General features: G+C 38.3%; 1 protein-coding gene across 1 annotated transcript in view; it reads right to left on the minus strand.

Annotated features, from left to right (window-relative positions):
• The window catches only part of LOC119423519 (disintegrin and metalloproteinase domain-containing protein 12), a 175,956-nt gene that overhangs the window by 129,646 nt on the left and 20,023 nt on the right, over window positions 1-26,287 (minus strand). The window contains exons 2-3 of the mRNA XM_037690916.1: window positions 26,099-26,220; window positions 16,598-16,671 (exon numbers count right to left, since the gene is read on the minus strand). Of these exons, the coding sequence (XP_037546844.1) occupies window positions 16,598-16,671; window positions 26,099-26,220 (196 nt within the window). The remainder of the gene's footprint in view (window positions 1-16,597; window positions 16,672-26,098; window positions 26,221-26,287) is intronic.

A 26,287-nucleotide genomic window follows, 5' to 3' on the forward strand; every position in this document is an offset into this window, starting at 1 on the left:
ATATATATAAGTTAAAGATGGAATACAACTGATCAAAGGCCTCGACTCAAAAAATAAACTTTTGTTTCTGTATACTTTAACACAAAAAACAATGTAAACCAGCTGAGAACAAGGGCTGCTGAGCCAACTGAGTCATGAATAAATAGTCGTTGCACAATCATTTATCACCCTGTTTTTCTACTTGGGAGATTTTTTTGCCCCCAAGAATGCTCTACTAGATAATTGATCATGCATGATCCACTGATTTCAGGAGGAAATATGGCTCTTGTGATTCTGCTGATGCTCACCAGAAGTGGAATCTGATTACCTTCTTTATGAAATCGTTTGTAAACAGCTCAACATAATTTAGAGCGTGCAAACGTAGCACAATTTTTTTTCCCCCCCCCCCCCCCCATTCATGCATTTGGAAAATTTAAGCCGGTTTGCATTTTAACACATTAGTATGTGTATTAATTGTATGTTCTGTTCAGTAAAAATCTAAACAAACATATTCTCACAGATGTATGTTGCTAAATCCACCCAAACTGCAGAAAACACTGCTCTTCTGTTCAGTAGTAGTTATCTGGCTGCGTCTGTCAGTAAGACCAGTTTCGTTCTTAACTGGACGTAAATTTACAATCTGCTTGTGACCTCTTCGCTCTGAGACTGTTTATGATTTTTTTTTAAACTGTGTCATGAAGTCGAGCTTTGGTTCCACTGGGTCGCTGCACCCCCAAAGCAGTCCACAGCCTCTTTATCAACCTCCAGCAGCCCCTGTTGTTGTTGGCAGCTCGTTCCTATTCTCAGTGCAGGAGGGATTAGGTGATAGTGAGTGAGGAGGTGTATTGGGGCAGACTCAAGGAGACCCTTGCATGTCCCGCACTCCAACTGGGAGTTGTTGGGACTTAACAAAGACAAGAAAATATGTGCATTGGGGAAAAATGTACAATCTGTGTACAGAAGAAAGGGGGAATGCTGAAACTTATCACCTTCTGTTTGTCACGGGGCCTTCAGAGTAAGGTTCTTGATAGGGAGTGCGATAAAAAAACCAAAGGTACTACAGCGTAAGAAGTTCCTGACTTACTCTGTTTCCTTTCATCACGAGGCTAAACTTGGTGATGAAAGAACTCTAACTCCTACACAGGTTTCCCACAATCTCTTGCGATGATTAGAAGTTTTAAACGAGTCACTAGCGGAGGCACGAATGGAATAAAAGTGCATTCACATGGTGAAGCTCGCTGACGCAGGATACACTGCTGTCTATTGTTTTAAAGTGTTTTTCTCTGGAGTGAATGCTCCTCTTGCTGTCTATTTAGGATTTGTTTTAGATACTGCGCTGAGAGAGAGAAGACAATAGGTCAAACAGAAGGGGTAAAAATCCTGTTGATCCACTGAGGGAAACAAATTTCCCTCTGCCTACATCTAACTAACCATCGTGACCTTCTTTCAGTCAGTGGCCCACACACAGGAGAGCAGGTCAAAAGAGGGTCAGTGGACGAAGAGAACGACAAGAACAGGATGCAGGACATGTCAAGCAAGCATTCCCTCCCAGCTGATACACTGTAACTGCAGCAAATCTGTCAGTCTGACTGTCAGAGGGAGGATGGAAGCCAGGACTGTGAGCCTGGACTCATTATCGCCGTGGTCAGCAGTAACAGAGGTCAAAAACTCTGGCTACTTTTGTTTAACTCTTCTGGCACCCCAGAGACTTGGAAAAATATAGATTTCACTTGAATTGACAAAGTGTTATTTGCTTAAATAGGTTAAAAAAAAGACTGAGAGACAGAAAAAAAAGACAAATTATCAACAGAAAAGCATTAAAAATGTCAAACCTAGAGTAAAGCTAACTTTATTGTGCAACAAAATGTTCAATAACCTTTTATAAGATTATTTGCATATTGCAAATCATAGCATTCAAGACATTTACAGTTATTTCTGGCAGTTCATATCCACATGAATTATTATGCTTTACACCGCTGTCTGTATTTGTGAGGTGTGAAAGCTATGCAATGTTCCTTCTGGGCATACAAATCAAATATCTAAGTCAGAGTGTGTTTATGCTCTTCTTTCATTGCTGTATTATAGTAGTAAATGAGCCCCCGGAGTAGTTATTTTACGATGCTGCTCATATTCCTCACGTCCACACACAACAATCCTGATATTACGGCAGGCATTTTGGGAAGACGGAGCTCTACAACTTTTTCTACAATGTCACATATGAACACCAATTAATTTTCTACCTGAATGTTTGCAAATTAGTCGTGAAAATGAGGCAAAATGATTGGCGAGAGCACATAAGCAAACTTAAAGTCACAATAAGCTAATGTTTTCTTGAGTTCATTGGCAAACATTTATTTTCGAAAGGGTCTCAGAGGATTTAGTATTTATAGAACTAATTGTATATTATTATAATATGATATCATTTTACATAACTAAATTTGTTAAAAGTGACAGTATGATAAAAAACGAGAGGACTGTAATTGTGCATGTACCTACATGCAGTGAAGATGGAGTATAAAGGTAAATGTTATTTAAGGGTAATGATTTTTTTAATCACTTTTCATATGATGGATGATGAGCTGAAAATAAAATCGATTACATTACATTATCTCAAACTTTAATTAAAAAAAAAAAGCATTATATTTTATTAGACGTTAGACATAAAGGTCTGGAAATGAAACACGAGATCTACCTTGCATAACTTCATTTCTATGTCAGGGGGTATGTGTGTATGTAACAGGCTAATTTTCAGACATTAACTCGAAAGAATTGTAGATTTTTTTTAAAGATAATACAATTTAAAAAAAGCGCTTTTAAGGCATGAGTCGTGAAAAACATGGAGAATAACAGAGTTGACCATTACTCCCATTTTTGCTGCCCTCCAGTGAAAAAGACAAAAAAAAACTTGAGAAATCCTAAACCAGCCAGGAAATGTTTCCATCCTGACCTTTACTGGACTACTGGTTTGTAACATTAAAGAAAAAAATGTTTGGAAAAAAACTTGTTTCTCTGAACTTTAACTAAAGCTGTGTGCGAAAAAGACTCAAACTGAAATCGAGATAATTTTCAACCAATTGATGACGATGGATTACTAAGAAAATAAATCTATAAAAGAACCATGCATTAAAGATGAACTCTGAACGATCAAGCAATGCATGCAAGTCTAGTTTTAGTTATAACCTTTAAACTCAAAAGACGCCGTGTTTAATTTCAGAAGTCATGCAGAAAGAACTTCTTGGAAACAGTGAGAGGTGGCTGGTTCATGAAAATGAGAAACTTTTAGTAGATTTCAGCTGAGGAGATCTACCAGCTGGAGCTCGGAAACCCCTCTAGGTTAATGGAAGAAAGGCTGAGAGGAGTAGAAGCCCATTTTACTGCAAAAACGGGTCCCTATAACCAAGCCAAACCTTAGTACATTTTTTACGACCTAAAAAAACTAAGTATTTTTCTACTGGCTTTGCATCCTATGAAGCACTTTCTTAAAATGCAAATCTTGGCAGATACGATATGAAAATGAGCCTGATAAGGAGCAGGCAGGAACCAGGAGAGTGGAAGTTTCAGCTTCCCTTGTTTTTTTTTTATGAAACCTCCAGGACACTTGAGATGAGAAAAGACTTAAAGGAGACTGCAAAGATAAATTTAAGTCTGCTAAACGATTCTAATTGTTGCAGCAGGGATCTGAGGTCACTTGAAACAGTTTATGTTTCTAGAGCACTATGAGCACATGTGTATACACACACACCCACTATGCATTTGTCTTAATGCTTTCCATCTTGAAGGAAGAGACAAGCTATTCTAAGACCTTTCCAGTGTAACTGGCTAATTAATTAGGAAGATGGAGTCCAACTCATTAATTACAGCTCTAAGCTTGGAAATAATTGGAACCTCTGAGAAGGTAATTCAAAAGAAGGAAGCCCCATCCAAAAATGTCCCTTTTGAAGGCAGCTGGTAAAAGTGTCGGCTATGGGTGAAATGAGTGCATTTCTGTGGCTTGCCATTGAAAATAATGAATTATAGTATATCATGGCCTTGCAGCTGTGACGGAAAGAAGAAAAGCACAAAAGAGTTAAGTTTCATGGCATTCTATTTTTTTTATTTGGCGGCTGCGTTTGCTCGATTTCAAGAGAAAAGTATAGCTTTGTCTACCAAAACGATAGAAATTAATAGGCTTTCCAATAAGACTTCTTATGTGTGTGTTTTTGTGAGTAAATAAAAATGAAAATACAGAAAGAAGTACAGTCAGGATCTGTGTTTTTGTTAGGTCTGTTGTAGTATTTTGTGTTTTATATTAGAAATGTATATGTTTAACCTTATTTGTGTTTGCATTTTTGTCAGTTCCTCGGTGTTTTCCTCTGTGCCATCAGTTATTCGTTCCTTCAGCCAGTTTCCTGCTCCTCAGCTGTACCCAGTTTCATTCAGCTCAGCTGTCTCCACTTTCCTCGTTTACTTCAGCCTTTATACCCCTGCAGCTTTCGTTCCACCAGCAGTCAGGTATTACCGCTCTTCATGGGGTTTCCTCGGAGTTTCTGCTCGAGTCTTGTAAGTTTCTTGTAGGACTGTAGCCAAAGCAGCGTGTTTGTTTTCATTTATAATAAGTTAAGTTTGTTTCCGAGCTCTCTTGTGTCCAGTCTTCATCCTTCACAAACCGTGACATGTACAGTATTACCAGAAACTGACATTCTTTTAAATTACTTCCAAAGACACGTCAGCCCCTGTTGACCCTAAAAAAAAAATCATGTTTTTGATGCAGAAAAGGATTCTGTGCCTCACAATTCAGCTAATATTCAACTTTAGTACGATTTTTAAAATCTATGCTTTCGAACCATGCTTTATCAAACTTTAGGTGGGGCTGTTTTGATTGACACATTGTCAAATGGACCTGTGTTTTTACTCAAACTACTGGCAGCAAAACCAGAATTCAGAACAACCAGAAGCTGCCCTCTATATGTGGTATGACAAATATGTTCTTTATATAAATACATGCAAATATCTGACAAGTGTTAGCAAGTGTAATGAGCTCTGTGTGTGCACAAAATAGCCATTTTTATTATAATGCATATAATATGCATTATTGCAACTTGGTTATTCCTTATCATCCTGTCAATGCTTCATTTCTCTCTCAAAGCTTGACTTCTAAGTCTACAAATGAGCTGAATATGTGTTATTAGGAGCTACAGATGTTGGATGTGGCCGGCTGGCTGCATGAGATCATCGGGTGAAAGGATGTAATTAGATGTCATCTCCCTGCTAATCGAAACTGCACAGCAGGAAGGCTGGAGATTTCAAATCAGCACTATTTTCCTGCTCCTTACACCAAATAATTTGCACTTCTTCCTCTTCTTTTGTTTCCTAAGCTGTGCTTTTCTTTATCCACATTTTATTGCAAAAGCTTTAGGCTGAATGGGTGTCGGGAAACTGGGCTTGTTAGTAATGACGGTGCAAGATATGATTTTCTAGTTTTAAAATGAGGACTAGAACTGATCAAGTTGAGCAGGCATGTGGGAGTTTATAGGTAATTGTGTAAAATCACATTTACAGTTTATACTTTTAAAAGTGTTTGTTGCTTTTATGTTCTTAATTATTGAATTGTTTCTAAATGATACCTGAATAAAAGTGTATAGAAAATGTCTAAAAAAAAAACCTCCCTTTTAGAAATGCATAATTTAATTCAGTGGTTCCCAACCCTGGTCCCTGAGGAACACCATCCTGCTTGTTTTAGTTGTTCCTCTGCTCTAACACACCTGATTTGAATGAAATGGTGATTAACAGGTTTCTGATGAACTTAAGGAAATAATTAAACTACTGAATTAGGTGTGTTGGAGCAGAGGAACAACTAAAACATGCAGGATGGTGTTCCTCAAGGACCAGAGTTGGGAACCACTGCTTTAATCAACGTCCTCAAACTATGCAAAATATCAATATCACTTTAATAGTTTATCCTACTTTGTTAGTTGCATTCAAATCTTATACAGAAAAATGTTTATTAAAGATGTTCAAAACTGGAGAAAGCTTGTTCTTAATGTTCAGCTTGTATAAACAGTTATAGTTGTGTCTGAGACCCACTTCTGGTTTCCCTCTTGACTTGATGAGAAGAGACGGGTTTTACAACACAAGTTTCTTCGGGTTTCTTCCACAGCCTGTGTGTGGCTCAGTGTCCAAGAACAATAACGCTACAAAGGAGGTCACAAAGATGTATTTGCTTGGTTGATGCATGTGTGGTGTCTTCTGCCTTGTGCTTGTTTAGTTCCCCACGAGAGGCTGCTTCCTGTCTGCGTTTTCAGTGAGATATGAGGACATCTTCTTGGAGAGGTGCAACAGATCACTAGAAACCCCAACATGCAAACTGTCTCTGGACCCTGTCTGAGCTAAAGCTTATTGCAAATCGGAGAGAAATAGAATAAGCTTGTAGCTTGCCTTTCATTCTCTTTGAGGGAAATATCGCAGATTTCAATCTGTGTATACACATCGGTGTGCGCTTTTTATTTCACTCACAGCGAGAGAAAAAAAAAAAAAGATTCTACAAGACGGAAAACAATCCGCAAAGCGCCTTAAACATGATGAGGGGGGAGAAAACCCCAAGTGCAAGCAACCAGAAACATCCTCCATCCAGCTGATGAGCTCCAGGCTTCCTTTACAGTGATCCTGCAGTCCATTACAAAGGGAAGTACTGATGGAGCGCATGCTGCCTGCTTAGCTTGGGACTCATCTCCACATGCCTGGGGCGTCGCATTCGAAGCCACAAAGCATCAAGAGTTGCTTGGCCAGAAGTGGAACCATTCCCTGTGGTAACAGCTAACTGTCCCCACTGGAATAGAAGCGTGCAAGCTTTAAGGGTTTTATTTTTCCACGCTATAAAAATCAGACAGTGTATGCAGGGAAAGTATATAATCAGAGGACATGGTTCTATTTAGCACTTTACAACAAAAGGCTTTACATTTGGAAAGAAATGCTTCAACTTTTAAACTGGCCATAATGTGGGGTTTCTGGGTTTTGTCCTGTCTTTTCTGTTTCCTCGTGTTTCTAGTGTTCAGCTCCCGTCGCACCTGTGTCCAATCCCAATCAACACAGGTGTTTCACTCGTCCTCATCAGTGTCTCTATTTATTCAGCTTCCTTTTTGTCTCGTCATTGGTCTCTGGATCGTCCTTCCAATGGCTGTTGTGATCGGTCTCCCTCCGTGTTCTCCTTAAAGTAAGTTAGCTGCCCCGTCAGCTTTTTGTTTTTGGTTATTTATAATAAACTTTAGTTACTTATTTTACCTGGAGTCTCCCGTTGTCTTCCTGCACGTGGGTTCAACACATCCAAGGCAGATCATGATATATGAGTTTTAAGTAATGACATAAAACTGTATTTTTCTTTTCTCTAAAACTGAATCCCAAGGATAACAACATCAGGGATCCTATAACGAGCAATATGATGATAATTTCCAAATAAAGATTTATCTTTAAGACAGTTTGGGCTATGAAAAAAATTAAGTCTTGCAATTTTCTTTGGACTGTTTGTTTTATAGTTCATACCTTATGAACACACAACATACGAGTAGTTTAAAGCAAAATAAAAGCCATAACTCAAATGTACCAGGTTTTTTTTAAACATCATGTTGTTTTTTAATTCCTTTTTTGTTGTAGTTTGTTTTTTGTTTTGTTTTTCCAACATAAAAAGGGCAGAAGCTTTTGTCCAGGCTAGGTTTGACAAGCCATTAGCCTAACCTGGATGAAAGCTTGATTTATTTTTTTTGAGCTTATAAATAAACTCTCTCTAAAACTAGCAGTTTAATATAAGCTAATGTAGTTTTCTTGCATACTGACCTGTTGTTGAAAAAGTTTTTTATACCGTGTGTTCTGTAATCGATGCTGTGATAAGTTCTGTTTTATTGAGAACTATACGATGAATCATCACTTTAAAAATGGAGGCCTTTAAATGTTGAATTGTTGACAGAATTTGGAAGGTGAGATTCTACATCCAACTACTGAAATAACATTTAATCTATAACTTCACTTTTCTGGTGGGATTTTATAATCAGGACATTCATACACCGTTTTAATGTGTACACAGTTGGGATGTTTGAGACTTACTATCATTGATAATTAAATTTCTGAGTCAGCTCCTGAACCAAAACACTGATCTTCTTGATTTACAAATTTCCCTCCAGGTTTCAATAAAACATCTTCCTTTCTTTCTATGTAAGTGTATTTTAACTGAGCTGAGGACACATTAATACATGAACGCATTTAACTCCTCAGCCAGTCATTTTTTAAACAATAGTTAAAATAGTCCGTTCACGCAAGGACTCATGCTGACATTTACCTCCAGGCAGAAGGTGCCCTTTGTAAGTGTGTCCAGGGATGTTGGAGGAATATCTGAAACTCTACATCTCTTGTTTCCGCAGCCTTTAATGCCAAAAATAAAGTGCACGGAAGTGACACATTTCAAGAATCACGAGTAGCTTTCATCATCTTGGAGGTGCTGCAAATGTCATGAGTGACACTGATTCTACACAGCACACATCACAGAAAAAAGATGTAATATTCAAATTGATGGTTGAAATTTGGGGAAATTTAAAAAAATTTAGAAAATCCACCAAAGTTCATGCTCAATAAGTCAGGTATAAACTCCAACAATGTTCAGTCAGGTCATCTGGACGGTTTCTTTTTTGTTGTTGTGCAGAGACGTTTTATACTTCATCCAAAGGACTTCCTCAATCTGAGAAGCCACCATACAAAATGGATTCCCCCCCAAACAACATACTCCATAGTGGGGAAAAAGCAACTGGTTCCCTTCCTCAATATGAGTTGATAGGGGAGAGGGCAGGCCCCGGAGGCCATCTTAGCACCAGCAAACTGTTTTTTTTTTTTTTCCACTATGGAGTATGCTGTTTGAGGGAATCTCTTTTGTTTGGTGGCTTCTCAGATTGAGGAAGTCCTATGGATGAAGGATGAAACACCTCAGCACAACAACAACAAAAAGAAACCGTCCAGATGACCTGATTGAACATGGATGGATATAGAAAATAGAAAATGCACTTAATGGCAAAGAAAGTCACCAACCTGAATTTAACTTGGCAAATATATTATGTGGTTGATTTTCTTCTTGTCCTGTTCTGTTGTTCCAGAGCTTGGTGCTATGACTTTTTGGGTTTTCTAACTTTTTGTAACTATAGATTATTTAGAAACTTTAACTTTATTTACAAATATTTCCCCGCAGAAATACATTGTGATCTCTTTGAATCCTTTAAAATTATGGTTCCCATTGAAATCTGCTTCGGTATACTTCCTGTGGTTTTGCGTTCTTGTGCTACTTTTAGCTTTTATCCAGCCTTATGTTACTTTTATTATTTGGCTAGCCTTTTGCTACTTTTAGTCAGTATTTAGATACTTTTATTGGATAGTTAGCTTTTTGCTTCTTTCAGCTAGATCTTTGGTACTTGTAGCTTATAGAGTGACTTGCTACTTTTAGTCTTTTAAGTAGCATTTTGCTTCTCTTAGCTTTTCGATAGTTTTCTGCGTCTTTTAGCTTTACTTTTGCTTTTTTTAGTTTTAACAACTTATATTCTGCAAATTTCAGCAGTCTTTCAGCACTCCTTTTAAATTTCACAAAAAAAATGAAATTTCTTTAGTTTAACTTGTTTCTTTAGCCTTTTTATAGTTTTACTTTTTTTTATTTAGCGAGGACACAATATTTTGACAAACTGTGTATTTTAAACAATATTGACTGATATAAGACTTTTTCATTTTTCAGCAACGATATCACCCTAAATCAGTGGTTCTTAACTGTAGTCCCTGATTCAGGGATTTAATTATTTCAAGTTCTACAGAAGCCGGTTAATCACCCATTCATTCAAATCAGTGTGTCAAAGCAGGGAAACGAGTAAAACGAGGAAGGTGTTCCTCAAGGACCAGGGTTGGGAACCACTGCCCTAAATCATCCAGTGGATAGATTTTCACGAGATTAACAATAGCTGGTGTCAGGCACGCTTCAGTCCATCAGCATGTTTTTCTGTCAAGCTGTTTGAGAATATTAATACATGCTGTAATGAAAACATGTTGTTCATTTCTTTGCAATACCTTACAAAGCACTGAAGGTGTTTTATGTCAGGATCAGATCAGAATACAGTCTCTTTAAGACCTCCTGCTAATTTCTTGTCTCGTCATTAGAAATGAGGGGCTGTCATGTAACAGAAAAGTCTTTGTGCTATTCTCTTGTGAAAATTAATGAATAGTTCAAAGGTTTGAGATAAATGAGAGCAAAGTGATGGAGACAGTAATCTGCTTACCTAATCATAAAATGATCCTGTCTCTTCTTTTGTTCCTTGTCAGTGAATCTGATCTTGTCAGACTCGTTCCTCATGCAGTTTTAGCCCAATCGGTTGTTTGCTACAGATCTCACTTTTATCTTTTTGTTGTTGTTTCCAGGTCACCTCTGGATGTTTGACTAGTTGGACTAAATTTGGACATCTATTTCTGTATTTTAGGCTGTGTTCTGGGTCGCAGGGGTCATTTGTGCCCATATCCAGCAGTCATTAGCTATGTTTACATGGACTTAAGTAATCTGATTAAACTGCCATTCAGAATAAAAATGTATCATGCCCCAGTCGGATTATTCTTTGTTGATTCAGCTTGATCTGAATGAATTGGTAACCCGAATGAGAGGGGTGGTTTATGCCGATTCATAATCCGAATGGTGTGCATGTAAACACTTAATCTGATAATTTTATTCCGATCGTGGAAAAAATTGACCTGACTATCCGCAGACGGTTGAGACTTCATACTTGAACGTACACCCTTATGGGCTGCAGCCCAGTTCCGCAGGCAAGGGGCGTTTACTTTCGGGACAAATTGAGGTCGCTGATTGGTCATTTTCTGACATGCCTACTGGATTGATTGACAGGTCGCAAAAAAAGAGAGCTACCATTGGCCCTGGGTCGAGGCAGCTGGCAGCCCAGGAGCAGCGGCAGCAGTGTTCTGTGTTTTATGTTACTAAGGCCCTATTTACACCGACACGATGGGGGGAAACATAGGTTTTTTTCATATGTTAATTAGAGGAAAAGATCCGCGTTGACATGGACGTATTTTGTGTTTGCATGCATCCGGAGTAATCCCCCCCACCCTCCCGAATCCGCTGTAGTTACCATGCCGGGTAATTAGTTGGCACTGTGAATTTTGTACCTTTTACCTAATGCGCATGCCTCGGCACACTCCTTTCCTCTGGGCTAAAAGCTCAGTTAACAACATCTTTATAACAAGTTAAAGCTGGATTTTGGATAAAAGTTGACGTATTTGACGCCAAGCGGGACCGCTTCGTCTAACAGCTCCACGCCAGTCACTGAGTGGACCAGAACCAAGTCAAGCTGCATTAATCAAAGGAGTGACAGCCTGAACGAGCCAGATGAACAACGTGGGACCAGTATATCCAGGATGAAAAAAGAGCAGAGTCCAGTTCATTAATGCAGTTTACAGTTAACATGTTGGTGTGTTCAGTTTAATTATCAGTGTTTGTGTGGCATACAGTTTGTGGTGTTGAATAAATAAATAAAAAATTAAACCTGATGTCTTCATTTTCAACTTTAGTGTTCACGCTATATGTTTAGCATCATTTTAAATTTGAATTACATAATGTCCAGATTGCTTCATTTAGCTCACAGCTTCATTATATCTCTCACACTAACATAAATACTGTTTATTATTATTAAACTTATTATTTAGCGCATTTAGTATGTTATAGTGTAGCACGACGTGTGCGTGTGCCTCGTTCTATAAACGGCAATATTAGAACTGGATCAGATTGTGTCTCTTTCAACACAGATGTCGGTCACAGCACCTGGAATCTGACGTAGATTAACTACAAGATTAAAAATATATTCCATCAGTCGTAGTTCAGAAAACACTGTGTCCGCCGCCATGTTGATTGAAATATGCCATCTGTCCGCGTATGTAGTTTAACACAAAGCCTCAGCGGGAGATGTTTAGATTATCAGCGGGCGGTCAGCGAAAAACCTCCACTCTGGAAGGTGGGTTCAGAAACCTCCGGATTCAAAGAGGGGGGCCACTGGTGTCGTGCAAATGATCAGCAGAACCACAGAGAAAAAGCTGCGGATTCGCTCAAAATACGCGCCGTGTAAACGGCCCCTAAAACACTCTAAAAAATAAAATGGGGAGCAGTGGCCCTGCAGCCCACACATCAGACCAGCCCACTGGGAAATATCCAGACCCTCCCACAGCAACGCCAGGCCTGATTTTATTTCTCTTGTGACAAATTCCCTCGTTTTTCACAATTTCAGTCATGGCGTCAATAGACAAGGAGTAAGAGATCATTTGTCTCTTGGGAAAAACAAAAACAAAAGAGAAGGCCATTAAACCAGACCACGGCTGAAGAAGGGGAATTTAATACATTGGTGTGGCATACAAAAAAGTCTTGTCGCCGGGCAGTTTATTGTGCAACACCGAGTTTGCGTACGCGTCATTAAAAATTGATCTTTGCGTGGACATACCCTGCAGACGTCCACTTCGAGTCCACGTTTAGTCTAATCGGGTTCGCACGGACCTCTGTGGAGTGAAGTACGCTCAAGTATGTGGGAGCCTTTAGAGTTACCAATCAGCCTAACATCAGGGTTGGGCATCGTTTGAATTTGATTCTGGTTCTGATTCCAATTCATCGTTTCGATTCCAGTTCCGGTTGTTTTTAGAGGCGGGTTTAAAAAAACAATTGTTTTCATTGTATAAATAAGCTAGCTCAGAGTTTTTTCTGGATTAAATAATTTGAACTTCTATTTGAATTTTAGTTCTATGAGCTTTTTACTTTTTATTAACTTTACTCAGCGGGCAGCTTCTTCTTCTGGTCGGCAGACTAGCATTGAAAGTGGGAATCAAAAATAAAAAATTTGAACGATTCTGGGAGAACCGGAACATTAGTCCAAGTTCTAATCAATTCTCGAGACTCGATACCCAACCCTACCTAACATGCATGGTTTTGGTCTGTTGAAAGAAACCGGAGAACCCAGAGAAAACCCACGCATGCACAGTAGGAACATATAGACTCCACCCAGAAAGACCCCAGTCGGGATTTGCTCCGGCAACATTTTTGCTGAGAGACGGCAGCTCTACCAACTGCGCCACCATGCCACCTTAAAAAAATTTTAAATTCCTTTTGAATATGTAATTTTTCATCAGCCATTTATCCAAGTTAAACTTCTCTTCAGGTGAATAACCTCTCCCTAACTGTAAATGACTGAAATATATTCCTTCAGTTTATCTAACTTCCATTTACTTTTTACCATGACGGTGATGCTGAAATTTAGCACCAAATAGACCACAAGGTGTTTTGCATCTGATATAAATTCCCACCCAGCACGTCCACTTCTCGCTGCAATGATCACTACGCAGTAAACCTCCGCCCACGTTTTGCTGCCTCCCACATTTAAAATCAAAATAAAGCTGGGCTTTTACCTTGCTTTATTTCATTTCAAACCACTTTTTTTTCCTCCCCTCTTTTCTGCTGATGCCTAATATGTTTAAACAACTGGATTTCATCGGTGGCAGACTTTTAGCCACTTTAGGCAAGTGCCTTCACCAAATGTCAGCACAGCAGCTTCTGCGATGGTTATACACTGATCCAGACACGTCCACTCTCAATCCTTAAAATGTTTATTTTGTTCAACATACAGTACAATAAAATGTTTTGAGTTCAGAGGATGTAGTGTTTGTTGGTAATTAAACATTTATTAGCATCCGCTGCCAAAGCTGTGAGCAAGATTTCACAAATCTCACCAGTTCACAAAAAAAGCCATTCACAAGGTTTGTGCAAAACTTGTATAACTCCAGTCCATCTCAGCGTAAGTTGATTTTAGCTTAAATCTTTGAAATAAAAGACAGCAGGCGATATGCATTCCTTCAAGGGTTTCTAGGTCTTTAATTTCAAGATTTGCTGCAAGTGTTGACAGCGATGACAAATCTATTTGTTCCTCACGGCTGTGGATTGTAACTCAACTGCCAACCTTAAAAGTTAATGCTTAGGGATGATGACAGGCTGCATTAGAATCATTTGGGTGAATGTAAGGTGTGCTTCTATTACAATCTGCAAGTCAGCTTTGCTAAATCCCCACCTGTGCAAAGCACGAACATTCACCACAGAGAATATGATTTCCAATGGAAATATTTCCAGGGTAGGTAAGCCATAAAATTGCAGTTGCCGGTGTTGAAAGCTTTTGTCCCACAGTTTTGCAGGTGGAATTTACATATATTAAGCCTAGGAAAACAAGTGAGATTCATGGCTGACAGTGGCAAGAAAAAGCGGTTCGCTCTCCCCTCCGTTTGCTTCCCTCCCTCCTTCCTCTCTCCATCACACAGACAGCTCTGCTTGTTCATGGCTGCTCATGTGTGGCAGCAGAGCTGGATGGAAAACATATTGCTCCATCAATCACGTTCCATTCTTCTCAGCCGCACACTCAACTCCGAGACTGACTTGAGGCCACGCTGAACTGTGTAAAAATGCAAGGATGACAGATATTCATCCAAACGCATCGACTGTAACAAACTGCATCTGTTTTGATGACCTGATCTCTTTCAAATGATGTTCACCCCATCGTGCCAGTCCCTCGACGAACACTGGGTTGTCTTAATACACTGAGTGCCGAGAGTCCTCCGTGTTCAAAGGAAACCCTCCTTCTCCCCAGCGTTTTGCTGGCAGATCAAATGAAAAGACAGGGTGAGAAGGAGGAGGAAGATGTCTGTTTTTATCAATGTCTTGTTGATGTATTCAGGAATTTTTGTCTTTCAAGTCTTTGTTTCAGCACATACAAAAAAAAGGACTAAAGCACGGAGAGCTCTGCCATGCCCACACTCACAGTGCAAAGAAAACTCTTTCCTCTCCCTTTATCTTGGCTACAGCTGTAGCTGCTGGCACCGCATACATCACCTGTATGTACTCCACATAGTATTTGGTATAGGGTTGGGTGAATGTGTTGACCAATGGAGTTCTTTGGCAAAAGGTACTACCTAGTTTAACGTTAATAACACATTACCATTAAATATCCAAAGAAATTTTGTAAAAAGACAAAGTTGCTATAATCTTAAGGGGATAGAGATATTTGTCAAACCACAATTAAGAACTAGTCTGAAGGGAAGGTCTACCTCAATCCAAGGAGTTGGATTGTGGAATGGTCTAGAGAGTGATGTTAAAAATGCCAAGTCAATGTGTACATTTAAGAAAAAGATCAAAGCTGGATTGTTAAAAAGGTATATATGAAGTAGCTTAGTGTGTGTTTTTTATTAGAATTAGAAAAATTAGAAAGAGTTATTCATTTTGTTCTGTTACTTGGAAATTATTATGATTGAAATAATTGTTTGAAAAAAGGGGCAGATATAAGATTTTTTCTTCTTTCTGCTGCCTTTCATTTTAAATCTTTTGTATCTTTCTTTATATTGTTATGGAATTGTTTTGTACCTTTTTAAAATGAATAAACTTTATACCATACCATAACAATCTGGCAAAATGAAGCTGAATCATAGAGTTTATCTCACGGATCAACAGGTAGATTCAGTAATTCCCGTGACACATAGTGCATGGCGTTTTGCCATTGTATGGCCAAACATTCATTGATGGTATCCTTATCAATGAAATTCTGCAGATTCACGCTTAGATTTCCACCCAAATATCTTCTTGATTCCACATTTGTCCAGTTCAATAATATTTGCTTACCTACTCAAACTACAGCCAGCCTAGTGTAGGTCAGACACATGACTCAAACTTCCACATGGTTTTTAGCAAATTCAACCATTTAAACGTTTTCAGACAGCACCGTTTGATTAAGTTAGGACAATATTTTTTGTGTTTGATTTAATAGTTTGCAATGTCGACTTATAATTTGTGTAAACTGTAGCTTTAGTCTGCTTAAACTCTTGTTTTAATTGTAGCATTTGCCTGTTTTTTTAATTCAATTCAGTTTATTTATATAGCGCCAAGTCATAACAGAAGTTGTCTCAGGGCACTGAACAGAAACATTCATATAAAAATAGCAAGTAAACACTATTTATCTGAGGAGCAGACTGCTTTGAATTTAACTCCATTGCAAAAATCTCATCTTGAGCAAGTACAAGTTTAGTACAAGTTTGAGACTGAACAAATCTGACTGAATGATGTCAAAAGCAGATTGCAAAAGCTGAAAAACCTTAGCAACTGCTTTAGCTCGACAGTAAACAACTGTATCATCAGCATAGAAATGTAAGGATGCATCATGGATGATCTGACCTACATTACCTATGTAGATTGTGAAGAGGGTGGGTCCCAAGACTGAGCCTTGTGGCACACCATTGTTAACGTAAGATGTTCTTGAGAGTTTTGCACTTATAAATAAAATGCATATCATTAATATCCAAGGATTCAATGTCCGTTATCGTCATTCACATCACGTGGTACATGAGGTGGAACGAAACTATGTACACAAGGTCCCAGTTACACCCAACAAAAATACAAATTGTAAAGAAAAACAGTAGTAAGATCCAAGACATGAAATAAGAAATACACTAAACTAAGCATACATTAAGCACTAATAGTACAAAACAATGCGCCAAACAATACTATTGTTATTTAGAAGACAGTGCGATATCAGAATGACAGGACACTTACTGGTTTTTCTCTACAGCCAGGAGCAGCCGCTCACCTTTCACCTCGACCAGAAGCTTCAGCGATGTAGGGTGATTCTGAAAATTTGACAAAAGTGGCAAGGAGTGAGACAGCTTCCATCTAGAGTTAAACAATCAGGCACCTTAAATGAAGAAGTGTTAGCTGGCACAGTTCAAAATTGACTAAATAAATCAAATCGTGCCGTGCGAGGCTGTGGAGTATCTCGTAAAAAGCTTGTGGGTGGGAGCGAACTGCTCCAATCTCGCTGAAACTTTGACTGAGCCACCCAGCGTGGTGGGGAGAAAAAAAAAACATCCACGAAAATGACTATTTTCAATTGATGAGAAATCTTTGTCAAGTTACTTTGTATCTTAGAACAAGGGCTGAGAGGATTAGCTTTGTGTTTCTGTTCCTTTTGACATTAATCCTGCAGAAAGTCGTGAGTATTCACAGCCCAGAGTCACAGAGACCGCATGCCTCTGTTAGAGTCAGATGAAGTGGCGCTGCGTCGTATATACACATCATTTCTGTCAGTCACAATGTGCAACACACACACACACAACCTTTCTCCTCTCATGTGCTGCACTCACTAAGGCACAGAGACACAAAAAGTCCTCCTGTGTTTTGTACTTCCTATATTTCTGGGCCACACACACATTTAACACATGAAGTTCAATCTGGGTCAGCTCCAGCAAAAAGCACCGTTCTGGGTTAAGTCATCCATCACCTCTTGTGAAAAGCGAATGTCAAGTGGATCTTAAGAGGATGTGGAAGTGCAACACTTAAGGTTAAAGGGAGCATGAGCCTATTTTCCATCCAGACATGTTTCCATGAGCGATTAAACTCGCATGCACAACAATGTTAACAATCATCGAGAACACAGATGCTGCATTGCTCAACGGATCTTTAAATTATTATTGCCCACTGCCAAATGCAAAAAGCAGGCCGTGATGTTTTTGCTCATGTCTGCGTCTGTTGGCAAAATACATAATAAACCACTGAATGGATTTTTATGAAACGTTTAGGAAATATTAATTAGATTCAACTCAACTGATTAATCTTTCGTGCCAGCCCAATTTAGAATGGCTGCCACAGCCACCTAAAAAAAAAAAAAAAAAGGCTAAATCTTGGTCAGTTTCATAAATATTAAGCCAAAATTATATGTACTTACAGTTGAGAGTCACTCATAGTCATTCAACTTCTGCATTACCTGTTTGAGTCAAACCTGTTTGTCTGTTAGCAAAATATCTCAGGAACCACTGAATGAATTTGAATGAAACTCTCAGAATGTATTCGTTGGATGTACATCTATAACTCAACACCTTAAAGAATGAATACAATTGAAGCTAGCCACTACAGCTAAATGACATTAACCAACACAAAAATGGCAATAACTTGGTCAGTTTTACTTATACCTAGCTAAAATTTGATGTGGTAGTGGATGAGTCATTCCCAACAAAAGCTCTGTGCATGGCATCTTGCATTATTGCATGAGTTTGGGCATAACGTTAGAACAAAACCTCAGGTGATCTGCATTCCCTTTAAGGAATTATAAGAAGTTATGCATTTAAATGAGCACTTAGATTCACCTTTGTTACAAGTTTTCTCTAACTGACTGATCAGAGATTTGTTTTGTTTTTGTAATATAATCCCAAAGAAACCTTGTAGCAACTTGTCTGTTCGGGTAGACCAGAACAAATTAATTCACAAATGAATTGAGTTAATAACACAAACTAGACGCTCGGGTTTTTATCTTCCTGCATCTTTATTTATACAGTCTGGGATTAGAACAACAAAACAGCCATTCAACTGTCAGTGGGTCAGATTGTGTTTACTTCTCATGATGTTGCCGAGCTGTCTGCACTTCAAACAGAAACTCAAACTAAAAAGAATACTGACCGATGTTGCACAACTTTATCCGGACTAAAAGCTGAACTTAAGAGCACTGGTGGTCTTGGTGTAAGCCAGATTTATTATGTTTTGTAATATATTGTGTATAATAATTAGAGATGCACCGATCCGATACCAATATCGGTATCGGTCCTGATATAAAAATTAAAAAAACTTCTGGATCGGGTATCGGTGACAATGTGACCGATCCATGACTGGGCAGATCTAATCACTCTAATTCTATGCTTTGTGCTCTGAGTGACGTCATGTGCTAGCGAACTCACCGCACAGATTGTTTTCAAAATGGAGCGAACGAAAGGATCAGCCATCTGGAACTATTTCACACTACCTCAGCCAACACATTCGACAGCTACGTGCAATACGTGCACAGGGACGGTTCCAGGGGGTGTCAATAAAACTTCCAGTTATAACACTACCAACTTAATCAAGCATCTCCAGAGATTTCACCTTAAAGAGCACGCTGAGTTTGTTGAAAGGAATTCAGCACTGTTTTCCTGTATCAGGGTGGTATCGGATCGGCATCAACCTTCGGATATTGGTATCGGAAGTCGAAAAAGTGGATCCGTGCATCCCTAATAATAATGTGTGTGCGTGCATGTATGTGTCAATTACCAAAATATTGTGGGTTTTAATGAAACTTTCAGAAGAAATGTCAGGTCAGGAAGGACCCAAGGATGCAGACCACAGAAAGACTGGTTTAATCACAAATAAGGATTTTATTTACAAAATAAAAGGCTCCCAGGACAGCAAACAAAATACAAAGATGACTAATCTTTGTGCGAGAACCGGCGCGCAAGAACCAAGCAGGTAAATAACAGGATGACAGACTGATGAGTAGTCGAGAACTTGGAATTAGGTAAGCTGGGAGGAGTGATTCGAAGTGAAGACCGAAAAAATTAATGAATACGGCGTAGGTGAGAATGGTTTAAGATATAAAAATGGTTTATTTTTTAGATATCACTTACATAAAACACACCAGTGGCCTATTTCTCTGAGCATTTTTATGTAAAAATCCTGAAATGTGGTAAGAGTGATGATGATGTCACTGGTGCCATGGCCAGACTTTGTTTTTCTCATGTGCTGTAGCCTTTGTTAGAAATAACGTTTTAAGGCAAAATGCATCGGGACAAAGAGCAGGTTAGAAGTCACTTTGTTTATTAGCGCAAATAGAAGCAGAAAAGTATCAAATTTGAAAAAATGTCGGAACACAGTGTAGGTCTAATGGATGGCCAACCATACCAGTACAAAGCTGAACCAATAGCTGGATCTTGGGATTGAAGTGAAGACTCTTGGTCAGATGTGGAGTTTGATGACCATGAAGATCTTTATGACTGACATGATGACGATTCTAAAAATTGGGTTTGTAATGTTAAATGTTGAAAAATGATTTTCCCCAGGTCCTTTCCATTCAAAGAATTTAGAGATTTTGCCTCATAATATTCAGAATTTCTATTATGGGAAAATAAAAGGCAAGGCGCCATGCAAATCCGGTAGAAGCAGATTGTTGTAACATAATATCATTGTCATAGTAACTGTGATAAGGAGCTGACTCTTGTACATAATTGATTAACTTTTTTACAAAGGGCACTTTACCACTGTCTCAACTCTCACCGGTTCTGCACCACACAGTACCAGTTAAGGGCCTGTTCATTGCCGGTACCCACCCCCACTCAGCCTGGTTTATCCCTGTGACCCTGTGTACATAATTTCGCTCCACCGCATGTACCACATGAGGTGCGAATGACAATAAAGAAACTCTGACTCTGACTTTATGGGACCATCTTGTTTGAAGTTCCAAGCGGACCGCTCCGAGGTGGCAATTTTGACATAAGCAGACAGCAGCTGTTGATTGGCCAGAGGAGCAATGTAACTGGATGAGCCACCCAGCAGAACTGCAAACTAGATCTGAACCTCCATTTCCTCTCTGATCGTGCTGACGAACAGCGCCACAAGAAATGAGCACATTTACAGAGAGAGATCAGAGATGATGGCGCCACATGGCTACACCTGGACCTATAAGCAGTGCCGAGGTAAACTAAAGAAATTGAAGTCAGATTATAGGGTGATTTAAGGACCACAATGAGCGGAGTGGCTTGAACACAATGACCTGTTACGATACTGCCCACTTTGCATTGACGATCCCGCCCACAGAGTGGGGAAACAACTCACAGTGGCAAATCACCTACACCTGAGAAGACCTGATGAGACTAGAGCTGAGTGGAGTCGCACTTATCAATGGCAAAGCGGCTTTAGTTATCTCTATTTTTTATTTTCTTGCCTCTTTTCTTTCCGTAGTGAATGTTTCACTGAATATATGGGCTGTTTGGGTTTGGGACACTCTTGCCAGTTGTTGAAAATAGTTGAATAATAGGTAATATAATAGAATAATAGATCACCGGTCTTTGGGTTGTACTTTTCATGATAGTAACCTAATCCATAGAACTTTCTCGTCTATCAAGACGGTGAAAAATAAATCACCTTTTCTAGTTTTGGTCGGTTTTCACAATTAAATGCAGCGCACTGAATTATTTCTCTCACGGGCTCTCCGCATTCATGCACTACTGTTTCACTACTTGAGTTTGGGATCCTTTGTTTGTTTGGAACTGATGACGTACATTTCTAGGGTGATCATGGAAAAGGCAGAAGAGATCTGTGTAGTGTTTTTTGATTTTTTAATATTAATTTAAAATTAGTGTGATTATTGTGACACCTTTTTATGAAGTTCTTTCAATTCATGTTAGATTTAAAAAAATTAATTTCACCTTTAACTGATGACAGGGAAGACTATGTGAAAATAGCTGATTTTTTCTTCTTCATTGATCATTGAAATTAAACATAAAAGTGGATTCATTAAACCGTAGCCTTTGGTAATTTGCCATCCAATTTCAAAGGTGATGCTGGAGAACCTTGATTAGATACAGTTTAGTTGTGATTTCAGTCCAAATATAATTACTTTTTGCTTCAATCAACCCTAAGTAATTTTTTTTGTGTTGTAATATTACCCAAAATTTAATCAGTTACATGTTGGAAACACTGAATACCAGCAAATGCCATAAAAACAATCCTCCCAGTTCTGTCAACCTCTTAAAGTCTGTACTGCCTTGGAAATAGTACAAAGACCAAATATTGAAAATTGTTTGGAAAGCATGTCTATTTTGATTCGAAGCCAGTGTGATGTTTCCAAAAAGCTTGGGAAAAAGGGAATACTTTTCCTCTGTGTTTCATCAGCTCTTCTTTGAACAAATTCAACATGTTTTACAGCATTCTGTTCTTTTGAGAACGAGGGAGATTGTAGGATCTCATGCACAAAGAACTTGCGTTATTTATGAACTTCATATCATATGCTAATTTATATCCAGATGTTGTGTGCCAACCTTTTATTCCTGCATCATTCAGGATTTTTTTTTTTTTTTACAGATTTGACTCATGAGAGTTGCCCATTTCACAAACCTTACATGCTTTCTACTTAGAAACACATTGTGGCAATGTAGGGTTGAGCATTTTACTCAAGGACACCAAACCAGTACTATAACTGTGGTTTGAATTACAGAGAAAGGGATGGTTTGACCCCTGCAATTAAGATTTAGACCCTCCCAAAAAAGGCAAAAACAACAGGTTGGGGGTGGGTTTGAATATTTAAGTGCCATATTATTTGCAATCATACATTCTACACATCAGTTCTCATATTTAAACATGGATAAACTTGATATTATGATTTTGGGCCCCACAGAAGATTATACCAACTTATATCGCTGCTGTTCCATGAACCTCCCTCCCCTGTCATTTATAGCATTAGCTGAAGCTCCTGTCCTGAGTGCCTGTCTTAACACTTTAATAAGACAAACACAAATCAGCAGGGAGTAAATATTCTATTTAATCATTTTTTATTATTATTTTAGAGTTTTGTAAATATGTAGGTTATCTGATGGTAGAAATGAATTTGAACCCTTTTTAAATACGAGTTACGTAAACAGCTTTACCTGTCAGGACTCTCTTTGATGAGATGTTTCCTGAATAGTGTTTCCCCAATGCAACACCTGACATAGAAAAAGTAATTAATTTATTCATTTGCATTTTGGTGCCTCTATATCAGGGGTGTCAAACCCACTTACAAAAGTTGGCCAAAATTAAAACCTTTTTCAAATTAAGGACCGGTTTCAGAATCTACATTAACTCAAGTTAGATACCTAACATCTTTTCTTGGTCACAGGTTCCTCAACAAGAGCTTGATTGGTCTCATTTGACATTCTCTGTTGCACTTTTGACATTATAATCAAACATTAGTGAAAAAAAGTGATAAAAGTATTTTATATTTAAAATCGCATCTTGGGGGCTAAGATGTCAACGAGGGCCGCATTTGGCCCCCAGGCCTTGAGTTTGACACATATGGTCTTTATAAACCTAAGAATAAAAAGAGTTATGCGATCCTGTTCATTAGCACCAACAGATAAACTCTGAGTTACCTGAAGCTGTGTTTCATTATTAGATTATTATAGTTTGTTGAACTTTTGTTAAAAAAAATAGAAATGGAAAAAAAACAAGTTGGTTATTATTCATCAAACCTTTCAACCTTTAGTGGAAACACATTTAACTTTTAGAAAAGTTCAAAGAAAATCAGGATTAACCATTTTAATTTTTGAAGTTGAACTTTTTATCTTTTCATATATATATTTTTTTTGTCTGTTGAGCAGAAAGTTGAATCTGGTATTATTATTATAGTATTGGATCATTTTTCTAGTACGCTATTGTTATACAAGCTTTAACGACATTTAATTATTTTTATTCTGAAACAATTTTGTGTTTTTTGCCTATGACAGTGAGAAACAGACCTGATCCAAAGTAGTTCGCTTTTAAGATCTCTCTGTCTTGATGCTGCTGATGTTTGGAACATTGTAGAGTTCTGTTGTGTAATGTCCAGAATATTTTGTTGAAAACATTTAATTACAGACATAATTTTTTTGTTATTCTTTATGTTATCTGATGGACTAAATGTAATTTTTTACTTATCTATAGAAGAAATGACAAACAACAACAAAAAAAACAAAACATATAAAAAATTGTGCTATGTATATAAATATGTATATAAATGGTTTGCATAGAAAAGGACTGCCTTCATTACAGTCACTCTATAATTTACAAACTGCCAGCAACATCATTCATGCAGCATTTAAAAAATATTACTGGGTGAATGTAATAAGAACTAAAGCCTTCTAATTATGACCACTAGACACCTAATTGTAATTGTATATTTAATTTATGCATTTTAGATAACTTAATCTTCAGAGTTCCCCTTTTTAATTAAAGACGGCCTCTATGAAATGTTCTTTTTAGACCCATTTTTCCTACTTGTGGGCAATTTTCCCAATTAGTGGTAAGATGTTGCACATGGGGCAGCACGGTGGCGCAACTGGTAGAGCTGCTGCCTCTCAGCGAGCAGGTCCTTGGTTCAAACCCAGGTCCAGTGGCCTTTCTGGGTGGAGTTTGCATGCTCTCTCCGTGCATGCGTGGGTTTTCTCCGGGTACTCCGGTTTCCTCCCACAGACCAAACACATGCATGTTAGGCTGATTGGTAACTCTAAATTGTCCCTAGGTGTGAGTGAGAGAGTGAATGGTTGTTTGTCTCGTTTGTCTCTATGTGGCCCTGTGATGGACTTGCGACCTGTCCAGGGTGTACCCCGCCCCTCGCACAGTGATTGCTGGACATGGGCACCAGCGACCCCCGTGACCCAAAATGGAATAAGCGGGTAAAGATAATGGATGGATGGATGGATGTTGCACATGCTCCTGGTTCTTTCACATTCAACATATTTCAGTTGTTTTCCACAGTTTTATTTATTTATTTTTATTTGCCTTGGCCCAATATGTTGAAATATGTTTCTGACATCTAATTTAAAGCCAAAATAACATGCATGTTCATAAAAAATAAAAAATACCATGTTTTAAATTTTGACATGATGTCCACACAGCAATGATTTGTTAAACTGTTGTCTTTTTATCTATAATTCACACTATCTTCCAGCTTTCTTGGCATTTGAGAATTTTGAACTATCGTGCAAAAGAGACATGTCATGTCACATAAATCAGAGTAGGAAAAATATTTTTAAGCAACACTTAAAAAACTGCTGGCTTGTTTTGATAATTCTATGGCTGTGTTCAAACTGGTTTGACCAAATATTGGGTCAACACATTTGACCCAGTAGTTGGGTCAGAGATGAGCCGTGTCGTTCTTCACAGTCCTCCCATTTAAAAAAAAACTGAACAAATTTGCTCTGACTGAACCTCTGCACTAGGATATAATAAGTAAATAGAGATGGTGAAAAAAATGAACGCTTGTTGGCTTTGTTAACTTTAGTTTGCACTAGCTGGTGAATTTGGGTTCTTAAAATAAATTAATATTTTAATGTTTAAAATAAGTTATTAAAATAAAATATTGGTTCCTAAAATATTGTAATAGCTTATCTGGGTGTCCAAATACTTTTTAAAAAGTCTTCAGTTAATAAAAAAATGCTGTCTTAACTGGAGTTAGTGGGAGAGATCATATCTCTCCAGTTTTAGCTTCTCTCCATTGGCTCCCTGTCAAATCCAGAACTGAATTCAAAATCTTACTTCTAACCTACAAAGCCCTCAACAACCTAGCTCCATCTTATATTTGAGATCTTATTGTTCCATATTTTCTTAATAGAACACTTCGCTCTCAGACTGCAGGTTTACTTGCGGCTCCTAGAGTTTCCAAAAGCAGAATGGGAAGAAAATCTTTCAGTTATCAGGCTCCTCTCTTGTGGAACAAACTTCCAGTTTTTGTCTGTGAGGCTGGCACATTGTCCAGTTTTAAGACTGGGCTTAAGACTTTCCTTTTTGATAAATCCTATAGTTAGGGTTGACTTGTTATATTGCTATAGACTTAGACTACTGGAGGACAAATTAACCTAATTTCCTTAAATAATTTGCTAAAATTGAATAGTTTTCATTTGATACTATTTCAATCTTAACATGTGATTCTCAACCTGCCATTGTGTATCTGTTCCTCAAACAGATGGCCACTTGTCCTGAACCTGGTTCTGCTGGAGGTTTCTTCCTCATGAGGGAGTTTTTCCTCTCCACTGTCACCTTCATGCTTGCTCAAGATGAGCGTCTGCGATGAAGTTAAATTCAAAGCAGTCTGCTCCTCAGATAAATAAAGTTATTAACTTATTTTTATGTATATGAATGTTTTTATTCAATGCCCTGAGATGACTTCTGTTGTGACTTGGCACTATATAAATAAACTGAAATGAATTGAGTTGAACTGAAAATAGAATTATTTGGTGCTAGCTAGCGGACGCTAATTGCAATTAATGGCAGCTAGCTAGCATCAACCCAAGTTTTATTTATTTAATAAGACCGATTTTAGGTAGTTCCTTTTTAGCTGAACTTTCTAGCTCTAACTCAATGTATTAGTAATTTACACTGAGGCAAAATGATAACTAAACCATAACTAAACTATGTTTAGTTAAAACCACCCAGGGTTGGCTTGGTACAATTTTGACCCAGTTCTGGGTTACAAATTGGGCTGTTTTCCACTCCGCAGTTCTTAGTGTGTGTACTTATGCCCACCTGAGATTTGAGTTGGCTGACTGGTTTCCATTCTTCTCCAACAAGCTGAAGAGGCACTGCTGTATCGTAATGTTTCTGCTTTGCCGTCGCTCCATGTTGAGCAGCTGTCCTCAAAGGATTCCCTGTAAAAGAAAACATGAAAACCAGTGAGAACGCAAAGAAAATTTCTAGAGAGTTTGCTGTGCCAAA

Source organism: Nematolebias whitei, chromosome 17 (genome assembly GCF_014905685.2).
Source record: "Nematolebias whitei isolate Nwh7 chromosome 17, NemWhi1, whole genome shotgun sequence".
NCBI classification, from domain to species: Eukaryota; Metazoa; Chordata; class Actinopteri; order Cyprinodontiformes; family Rivulidae; genus Nematolebias; species Nematolebias whitei.